The sequence below is a fragment of the Aspergillus caelatus genome (assembly GCF_009193585.1).
Source record: "Aspergillus caelatus strain CBS 763.97 unplaced genomic scaffold BDV27scaffold_24, whole genome shotgun sequence".
Taxonomy (NCBI): domain Eukaryota; kingdom Fungi; phylum Ascomycota; class Eurotiomycetes; order Eurotiales; family Aspergillaceae; genus Aspergillus; species Aspergillus caelatus.
Genome location: NW_022475287.1, coordinates 145,761 through 154,617, shown reverse-complemented (window position 1 = coordinate 154,617; position 8,857 = coordinate 145,761). Strand labels below are relative to the sequence as shown.

The window sequence follows — 8,857 nt, the reverse complement described above, 5'->3', positions numbered from 1 at the left end:
ACCACAGGTTATAGTAAGATAATATTTAAAGATAATATATAATAGTAATTTATCTTTGATGTTTAAAGTAGAAAAGTTTATATAAGCGATACTTCTTTCAGTATTAAATATTACACCTGCATCTTTGATATTTCTATTGGACAGTGTAAGACTAAGAATAAAAAAAATTGGAGAAAAATATTTTTAGCCTTATTTACCCTATAACATATTATATAGAAAATATTATATCTTTGCTCTCTGGTTGCTGAGATATAAAAGTAGCAAAAAGGGCGGATTTGTATGGAATACAGAGCTGCGTCGCTCGCTTACCAGTTACGTTAACTACGTAGTATTGATTATGTAAGCAAGTACCACCTTTCACGTGGTCTTACGGTTTTGGCAGCTTTAATAGGGTATCCATATTGTTGGGCTGATAAAGCAAGGACCAGGTTACTCAGTACTCTCATAGAACTATTGTTACAGTTGAAGTTATACCAGATACTTTTGCTTTTACATGATTCATAGTAAAATAGTGCTCCAAAAAAATGCACAGATATTGGCGTAAATATGCGCGTTCATGTTCCTCACCTGTTGAGGTAGGGCTTGAATATATGATACAGGAGAATCTCAAAGTGAACGAGGGCGGCCGGACACCCCGTCGAGGCCAGAAAGAATGAAAGTGTGTTTAATTAGGGGCAAGTCAAGTCAAACTTGGCCTTGCGGTCGGCAGTGAAAAGACCCCAGTGGGTCTCGTCCTTCTCCTCGCCGTTGTCACCAATGCTCGTGGGCTTCCAGGATTCGTCGAAAGCCTCAAAGTAGAAAACATCGACGCCCCATTTAAGCATAGCGCAGACAGCGTCCTTCCAGTACCTTTCAGCATTCTGAGTGCCAGCCTTGGCAGCTCCATAGTCAGAACCGCCATCGGTGGGCCAACCAGTCTCGCCGTTTCCGAAGATAATCTTGTCCTTGTTGTCGCCAGCAATTTTCTCAATATGCTTCTTCGCAAGCATCGTGTCATTCCAATAAGTCCCGGTGGCATGGTCGATGTCCGTTCCTTGCCAATAGGCGAAGCCATTGGCCAAGCTATGAGGAGGTTAGTTAGGGTAGAAAATATGAAACGACACCGATTTTAGACAACGTACAAGTAAGTGACACCTCCCTGGATAATGGGATCGGCAGTACCATCGTTGAAAATATTCCAGCTATCCACCGTGCCAACGGTTATCTTGGGGAACGCATTCTGGACAGTACGAATCTTGTCCAGGAGCTGCTGGGCAGTAAGGCCTTTGCGGTAAAGAGTTTCAGAACCGACAGTGATGGAATGAATAACACCTTCATTTCCGGGAATAGTCTGCTTCAAGACATTCAAGTCATTGTTGAAGGATTCGTCATAATCGGCCCTAACGAAACAACGGCGTTAATACCCGGGGACCCCAGCGACTATATCATGTGTAACCTACCAAACACCCAACACGACCTTGAACTGCTTGTTCTTGGCTGCAGGAACGATATTCACAGCGGTGTTGCAATCCTTGGCGGAGTATGTGCGGACGAGGGTAGTCAGGTCCTTGAGCGCGTCAAAGTCGGCCTCATAGTCGCTAGTGGACTTGCAGGTGCCGTCAGGATTCTTGTTACCCAGGGCGAGACCGAGGGTACCCCGCTCCGCGGTAACAGCGGGAATCGCTGCGAGTAAAAGAGAAAGAAGGCCAGCGGCACGCATTTTCGGAGACGTAGTCGCTCGGTCAATAAAAGAAAGGATGGGTTACGAGTAGAGAACGCAAAGGAGAAGGGAATAAATGCCCTCTGCCTACGGTATTTGTACCGAGAGAAAAGAGAGAAGAAAAGGAGGTCTGCACGAGTACAAACAAAGAAAAAAGAAAGTAATTGGAATGAGACCAAAATAACAACAACAATATAGGGAAAGGGAAGGAGGGTAGGAAGGATCGACTGAGAAATATATAAGAATAGAAGCTGTACGTCAAGGAAAGAATGTGTGGAGTTGGATTGGGTAAGAATTGCCTCCTGAAGCACACACAGTCACAGCCAATCTCCCGGAGTGAATGGAAGTGAACGATCAAAGAGAACGGTGTCTTGGCCAATCATAAAATTAGGAAAAGGCTCTAGCTGGCCCACTAGCGCCAGGGCCCACCCAGAACGTCCAATCTACAAGCGCATTGAAAAGAGTCGAACCCTTCCAGACCCTTGGGGTCCCCACCAGCCGTCCCTGTTGTCGGACAACGCTTCCCTTATTGCTTAGTGGTACGTAGACGCAAAGTGACCCGGCGATCCCTATAAGCCGAAGCTATTCTTGGGTTCTTGACTGAAACCTCCACTAAACTTGAGGCAGTTAAGACCTGGCCCACAGCGATTAGTACTACGGAGTACGGAGTACTACTGTTACTGACTTGGGGTCTGCAGGGTTTCAGGGTCTGGAATCAAGTTCGCTATCAACTTGCTGTCCGCTGTAGACATAATATACCATGACCGACTCAGATTGCCTTTAGGTACTCCCGTACTACTGTTAATAATCATACTGCTCCTTACAGCATCAATTTTGGCGTCCCGAATCGGTACCGACCAAAGCCCGAGTCTCACTCATCGTGTGGCGTTATCGAATGATTTTTTCATCAGGTCGGATGCGGATGCTTCATCCTGTTTGTTCTCGGCCTTCGCCGTCTCTCTCAAGAAACATGGGAAAGTATTATGGAAACCCCGGTCCAAATGTGTGGCTACCTACTCATCCCTAACTGGCACTCGTTGACCGACGTCATGATGTCACAAACAGACCCTTGAACGCGAATTCCTAATCCACCCGAACCTTTGGTAAGGAAGCTGCGGGTAGAGTCAATGGCGCATCGAGAACCAGAAGGCCCGAAAAATAAGATAAAAAAAAAAAAAAAAGGATCACGCAACGACGTTCACATTCTTAATTTGACACATCCACCTAACCTACCTATTCCGGGCAAATACTCGAGTCATCAAGCATTCCATGAGCCGAACTCATGGTATTTCCAGTTGCCGAAAACCCCCGGCACGGGTCTTCAAAAATCAAGGTTGATTTAGGTTCTCCAATAACAATGGGTATCCCAGACTCCTCCAGGGTCAATCACCGATTTGGCCTCGTCTGGGGTAATACTGCGCCCGGTCCTGTCATTGAAATGGGTACTAACAGCCAACCATTTATCTCTTTCCCATTTGGCAGCAATTGTATGTAGAAGCAGCACATCCTCCAAATCAAAATTTTCATCGGTATAAAGCACATATTTGACTTTTGATGGTCGAGAGTCAATAAGATGGTCATCAGTCTACCGGGATGACCTGTCAGAAAACAGAGGAAACCAGTAGCCAAGCTAGACTCGTAGATTGAATGTACTGACATTGTCATTCGTGGCCAATGGATCTGAGAAAGACACATTCCGCTCAACTTTCCGACCTTCCGGCAGTTCACCGATGAAATGCATCTCATTAGTATACCTTATCGGTTTTGTAACGATCTCTCGCGTGATGCCCTCTCGCAGATTCAACCATCGCTCTTTGAGATCTTCGACGGGCTTATTATTCATCGCAGCAGATATATACTTCCATGGGGTATTGCAGTTTCTAAGGTCCTGAAGGGTCATATCATCTTGAGCAGACCACCCGGTGTTTCTAGGAGCTTCGGGTGTAGCTTTCACACGCTGCATATATCGCTGTTAGCATATGAAAAGTGTTGAGCTCAGATTTTTTTTCTCCATGTAAAATTCAAAATAATGCTTCTCACAATTTTAGCTTCATAGGTGAGCCACCTTTCATTGGTGGTTTTGTAGCCTCTGGAGAATGGCATGAATGGTACTCGATAACGTTCACCGTCCACTATAAGTACAGGCATAGTAGTCTTTCGTGGGAGCCAGACACTTTATGGTCACTCAGAGAGACGATTTTATAAATAGATTATGGGATGACTGATATGTCTGTTGTGGATTTATGTATGAGGGCATGGCGAGGAAACATGAAGGGACGAGGGCCACAGGCATGATGGGGGGGGTGGGGTTTGAATTTAAGGCGGACAATACTCCGTATGCTGTGGAAGTGCAACTATATGTCCCAATGATAATTCAATATCATTGAAAAGCGTCTAGTGTGACGGTTTAGATATATCATTAGAAACAAATTACTACTTGAACGAGCAACCTTTGCATAGACTGAGTAATCCTCGTCGTTGTCCTAATATAACAATACCTAGCCAATCATTCATAGAAATTGCTTCATTGATTGCTTGTTTGTATGGTTAGCATAAGCTTCACAATCTGACACCTGAGGCCAGACACCGTTCTTAGGTGGTCCGAGCGCCTCCAATTTCCCAAACGGAATGAGAGAAGACCACCTTGCGCGTCGTCGGGAATATCGACTGTCAGGCCGCAATCGTTCACCACCACACCTCAACCTACTTTTCTTCGAAGGTTCATTATTATTCCCTCAGTCGAAAACTACGATTGCAGGCAAGGAACCACACTCCCACCATGCGATTTTCCGCAACAACCCTCCTGATCACCGCGCTGGGGTGGATCACCGCTGTGACCGCACACACCATCCAGCTTAAGGCTCACTCGAGAGAATGCTACCACGAATCGCTGCACAAAGATGACAAAATGACGGTCAGCTTTCAAGTCGGTGATCGGGAATTCGGAGGCAGTGGCAATCTGGAGATCGACTTCTGGGTACGGCTCTTCCCTCTTATTATGCTCTTTCGGAATGCGGATTGGGCCTCGGCCAATGCCGGCTCTCATTCAAAAAGAATCGACAACCGGATATATGGACTGATTGGAGCTGATTGAACTGAGCGCTGACGTTTTCCTTTTATTGTCCCTAGGTTGAGGACCCCTTGAACAACCGCCAGTACTATAAACAAGCTATCTCCTCCGAGGATTACTCGTTTGTTGCTCATGCGGACGGTAAATATGTCTACTGCTTCAGCAACGAGGGATGGACTTCGAACTCTAAGGAGGTATCCTTCAATGTTCATGGAATTGTCTACGTCCCCGAATCGGAAATGCCCCAGGATCCTTTGGAAGTGGAAGGTATGGATGAAAGCACAACTTGCGCTCGAGACGCTCCAGCAGCTAATCGTTTCCCGCTCAATAGTTCGCCGTCTTTCGGAGGCATTGGCCCAGGTTAAGGATGAGCAGTCTTATATTGTGGTGAGAGAGCGGGTACACCGGAACACCGCCGAGAGCACAAATGCTAGAGTGAAGTGGTGGAGTATGTTCCAGCTTGCGGTGCTTATCGGAGAGGGCATCTTCCAGGTGTGGTGGTTGAAGAGATTTTTTGAAGTGAGTTATATGGGACACGAGCTCCTCGTTTCCGTTTGCCTGTCTTTCCCCCTTGGACCCCTTTTTCTGGGCGATGACTGACTGTGATCCGACAGGTCAAACGTGTGGTTTAATTTATGTTTCCGGGCATTCCATAGGGGTTTTCCAGGCATTTGTGCGATGGAGCGTGTCCTATATCAAAATCAAAGACTTCGGGTATGTCGTAGTGACGAGGTCAAATATATGAATTTATGTGCACAGTCACGAGTATATTTTAGTCATCTACAATCAGTTCTATTCAGTTGAAGAAGTGATACCTATCTACACACTTCCAGTTCTCTACAGCTTTGGACTCCAAGACGAAGCCAATCGGGCGGTCCCGTAAAGTACCACTATTTAAGCTACTGAACTTGGACTAAACCTCATTCTTACGAAAGGTACCTCTGATCTCTAGTATAAATGGTATGTAACCTAACCTTAACCCGCAGCCGCCCCCCACACCCATCAAAATTATCATGCGATATCAAACCTCGTAATGCCGGTAGCCTAGAATGCCTCCTACCCTCATTTTCAGGGCATGAACGAAGCACACATATTACAGTCTACAATCAATCGTTCCATCCCCCCTTCGAGCCCCGAAACTCAACCACAATCCGGGCCATGGACCTGAATACGTCATACCCTCTCCAAACAAACGATCCGCTCTTTTACCTCTGCTGGCGCAGACAATCTTGCGGATGGTGTTTGCAAGGCGATGCCCCTTGTAGCTGGTGTTCAGTGGTACGTTAACATCGCCTTTTCCACACGCACACACGCACACACACACACACACACACACACACACACACACACACACACCCTCTCTCTCTCTCTCTCTCTCTCTCTCTCTCTCTGTGTGTGTGTGTGTGTGTGTGTGTCTTAAACATAGCCTCTGCCCTCTTTGTATATTCTCTATTCCGCTTCAACAATGCATACGTTTAGTTAGTATATGTCTAAAAGTCAACCTAACAGACTTCAACCTGCGTGCCCAATCCCACTCGCTTCCCTATCTTGGCTCCTCTTAGCTCATCAAATATCTGTCCTTTGGGGTCCAAGGAGCGATGGGAACTCCGCGCTATGCCATTCGGGTGCAATGTTAGTACCTTTACATTCTTAACAGCCGTAGTTTCTGTTCTGGGGACATTGGCTACTATTGCATTGGGGTATTTCGTGTTATGGGCTGCAAAGAGACTGAGGCGGTCCTGGGGACAGGGCAAACTTGGGGGTGGGTATACGGATTGGAGTGCATGGACAGGGCGAGGGGTTTTCCGTCGGCGCGGAGTCCGTACGGCGGGGGATGTGGAAGGGAACCGGAATAGGAACTCTGAGAGGACACCGTTGTTGGATGGAGATTGAATGCTTGGTATGCATGTAGTAAGCCATTGCATTACTACTTTGTAATCCAGTCTACGAAAATAGTCTCTGTGGAAATCGAGAGTATGTTTAACATTTCGCTTGGAGTGGGTACATCGATTGACGTTCGTTATACCGGGACAATTGTATAAAATAATGCGAAAGAAACTGACTTAGCCATGGAGAACCTGGCTGACTCTGTACTCGACGACCGGCTTGCCGCTCTCGATGTTGAAGCGTCCCTGGCCGACGAAAACACGATTCTCGAGGTCCTTGTAGCGCTCGTCGCCGGTCTGTTTTTATATTAATATGGTATTGCCTTTGGGTGTACGGATAGGGCATTGTCTTGCCTCGAAGGTAAAATGGGTGACTAGTGCTACTGTTAGACATGGCTCTGGCATAGATGGGCCGGTGATGTACTCACAGAGATTGCCGAAAGGCGTTGAGCCCTCTGGGGCGGTACCGGCGAAGACCGCCTGCTCTGTGGGGGTGAGGGTGACGACACCGGTGTAGTTCAAGTAAAGGAGCTGTTGGAACAGTTATTGAGCGTCTTGTTTTCTATCCCCATGTTCTTGTGCGTGCATATTAGAATAACCTACAGCATCATCCTTGGTCCTGGATAACGACGATAGTTAGAACACAATTCTGGATATAGGAAGACAGGGAATGAAGGAAATGGCGAAGGAGCAAAAATGGAAGAAGCCTACTTAAGAACTCCATGCGCGTTCAATCGCAGGTGCTTGCCATCGGCATCAGCGTGGATGTAGTCATTGCCCACTCCGACGAATTCGGCGTCGAGCGCGGGGGAGAAACCAGAGTCACCCTTGACGGTACCTCCGATCATAGGCTTTTGTCCATCAAAAGAGTATAATTAGATTCTCTCCTGTATACATGTTACGTAGAGATGTGACGGATAGGTTGACATACCACAACCTGCAGAGGGTTGGATCGAGAGGCGCTGCCTATGCATAGAGTTAGTTGTCTACCGCTCTTTGGTATTGAAGGCTCAGAAATACGACCCACCAACCGCTAGAGGAGCATCTATGTTCACCTAGTTCCAAGTCAGAATTTAACAACATGAGGCAAGTCTTGGTAATGGTCAGCACACGCACCCGAACGGTGAAGGCAGGCTTAAGAGTGGGAAATCCGGACATGATAGCTTGCTAGTGATGAACTAAGGCCAGCGATAGTAAAACAGGAGTTATACAAAGTAACTGAATTGTTAGAAAGTAAAATGAATCTAGAATTTGGCGATGTACCTTTGGCGATGTACCTTGTGAGCGCAGTTTTCGACTGGCGTAATTGAACCCCGCACTAGTGGAGTGATTACGATGAGGGGCTTTTATCCTACAACAACATCGACATATTAACTGCTGCCGAGATTCCCCTCCAGCATCCTTTCTGTTCACCAGTTCCATGTGAAGTCGTACCATATGTAGGATTCGTGCTTGCAATACACTGTGTACATTGTACGCCGGCGACTCATGTTGCTCGAACATCCATCTTAGGAAACATCCATTTTAGAATTGGTGATCGCTTTCTCAGCCATATATTTGTACTGTGCTCCGTCTCTATTGGGGGTCATATAACAAGAATAAGGAGAAAACATTCAAGGATATTCTTCCCTTAATCTCGGCTGTTCTTGTCTATGGATGTTTGCTCGTGTTCTCTACCCTAAGACCCATCTTTTATTCTTTACCCAGGAAGAGCTCTCCTAAGGACGATGACATGGCTATATTCAGCGATCTCATTGGCATACGCTATGGATTAATGGAGCCACTTAAGTCATAACGCTTGGGAAATTTCGATAAATCCAAATTCAATCAACTTGAACTTCCACCAGCATCAGACGGGTCACTGCATACTAAACATTCGAAGACGCACATCGGCAATTTCCCAAATCAACGGTGTGGCTCCATTGCGGACAACTTTCACTGCACTGAGATAGTTGGATATACATGAGCGAAAGAATTTTGGGTATGAATAACGCACTATGACCAGCCATCTTTTTGCGAAGTTGTGAGGGAAAAAATATCCTCGTTTTGCCCGAATCGCTTCGAAGTTCCAGCTTTGACATTGTCTTTCTTCCTGCAGCTATAACTTTGCCCCGATATTGTGGGTTATTCTTAGGTGTGCCAATTACGGCATTTTTTGTGCGTCGGTCATCTCAACGCCCCAAGTTGAATTGTTGAGACGTC

The 8,857-nt window shown here is 46.4% G+C and overlaps 4 protein-coding genes across 4 annotated transcripts; 1 reads left to right on the top strand and 3 right to left on the bottom strand.

The window, feature by feature from the left end:
- Positions 1-425: 425 nt before the first annotated feature.
- Positions 426-2,032, bottom strand: bgt1 (1,3-beta-glucanosyltransferase Bgt1). Its single transcript, XM_032065661.1, has 3 exons — positions 1,440-2,032; positions 1,122-1,379; positions 426-1,062 (listed from the first exon to the last, which is right to left on the bottom strand). The coding sequence occupies exons 1-3, from the start codon at positions 1,697-1,699 to the stop codon at positions 669-671; spliced, it is 912 nt and encodes a 303-aa protein (XP_031931398.1). The 5' UTR covers positions 1,700-2,032; the 3' UTR covers positions 426-668.
- Positions 2,033-2,845: 813 nt separating this feature from the next.
- On the bottom strand, positions 2,846-3,965 carry BDV27DRAFT_122590 (SANT/Myb-like DNA-binding domain-containing protein). Its single transcript, XM_032065660.1, has 3 exons — positions 3,740-3,965; positions 3,357-3,656; positions 2,846-3,284 (listed from the first exon to the last, which is right to left on the bottom strand). Exons 1-3 carry the CDS (start codon positions 3,845-3,847, stop codon positions 3,039-3,041), a joined length of 654 nt encoding a protein of 217 aa, XP_031931397.1. The 5' UTR covers positions 3,848-3,965; the 3' UTR covers positions 2,846-3,038.
- A 256-nt stretch (positions 3,966-4,221) lies between these two features.
- On the top strand, positions 4,222-5,601 carry BDV27DRAFT_48382 (emp24/gp25L/p24 family protein). The gene is made up of 4 exons (XM_032076740.1): positions 4,222-4,676; positions 4,829-5,036; positions 5,101-5,288; positions 5,384-5,601. Exons 1-4 carry the CDS (start codon positions 4,479-4,481, stop codon positions 5,399-5,401), a joined length of 612 nt encoding a protein of 203 aa, XP_031931396.1. The 5' UTR covers positions 4,222-4,478; the 3' UTR covers positions 5,402-5,601.
- Positions 5,602-6,747: 1,146 nt separating this feature from the next.
- Positions 6,748-8,204, bottom strand: BDV27DRAFT_48302 (DUF3237 domain-containing protein). The gene is made up of 9 exons (XM_032076738.1): positions 8,090-8,204; positions 7,772-8,006; positions 7,683-7,710; positions 7,587-7,621; positions 7,367-7,506; positions 7,259-7,274; positions 7,084-7,186; positions 7,010-7,029; positions 6,748-6,952 (listed from the first exon to the last, which is right to left on the bottom strand). Exons 2-9 carry the CDS (start codon positions 7,811-7,813, stop codon positions 6,833-6,835), a joined length of 504 nt encoding a protein of 167 aa, XP_031931395.1. The 5' UTR covers positions 7,814-8,006; positions 8,090-8,204; the 3' UTR covers positions 6,748-6,832.
- Between the last annotated feature and the right edge of the window lie 653 nt (positions 8,205-8,857).

Coding starts and splice junctions, on each gene's coding strand:
- bgt1 (XM_032065661.1), bottom strand. CDS start 1,699: ATGCGTGCCGCTGGCCTTCTTTCTCTTTTACTCGCAGCGATTCCCGCT. Junction 1,380..1,439: donor AAGGTCGTGTTGGGTGTTTG/GTAGGTTACACA, acceptor TTGTTTCGTTAG/GGCCGATTATGACGAATCCT. Junction 1,063..1,121: donor CAGGGAGGTGTCACTTACTT/GTACGTTGTCTA, acceptor ACCTCCTCATAG/CTTGGCCAATGGCTTCGCCT.
- BDV27DRAFT_122590 (XM_032065660.1), bottom strand. CDS start 3,847: ATGCCTGTACTTATAGTGGACGGTGAACGTTATCGAGTACCATTCATG. Junction 3,657..3,739: donor TCACCTATGAAGCTAAAATT/GTGAGAAGCATT, acceptor CGATATATGCAG/CGTGTGAAAGCTACACCCGA. Junction 3,285..3,356: donor CATTGGCCACGAATGACAAT/GTCAGTACATTC, acceptor TCATCCCGGTAG/ACTGATGACCATCTTATTGA.
- BDV27DRAFT_48382 (XM_032076740.1), top strand. CDS start 4,479: ATGCGATTTTCCGCAACAACCCTCCTGATCACCGCGCTGGGGTGGATC. Junction 4,677..4,828: donor ATCTGGAGATCGACTTCTGG/GTACGGCTCTTC, acceptor TATTGTCCCTAG/GTTGAGGACCCCTTGAACAA. Junction 5,037..5,100: donor GGATCCTTTGGAAGTGGAAG/GTATGGATGAAA, acceptor CCCGCTCAATAG/TTCGCCGTCTTTCGGAGGCA.
- BDV27DRAFT_48302 (XM_032076738.1), bottom strand. CDS start 7,813: ATGTCCGGATTTCCCACTCTTAAGCCTGCCTTCACCGTTCGG. Junction 7,030..7,083: donor AACGCCTTTCGGCAATCTCT/GTGAGTACATCA, acceptor CAGTAGCACTAG/TCACCCATTTTACCTTCGAG. Junction 6,953..7,009: donor TCACCCATTTTACCTTCGAG/GCAAGACAATGC, acceptor ATATAAAAACAG/ACCGGCGACGAGCGCTACAA.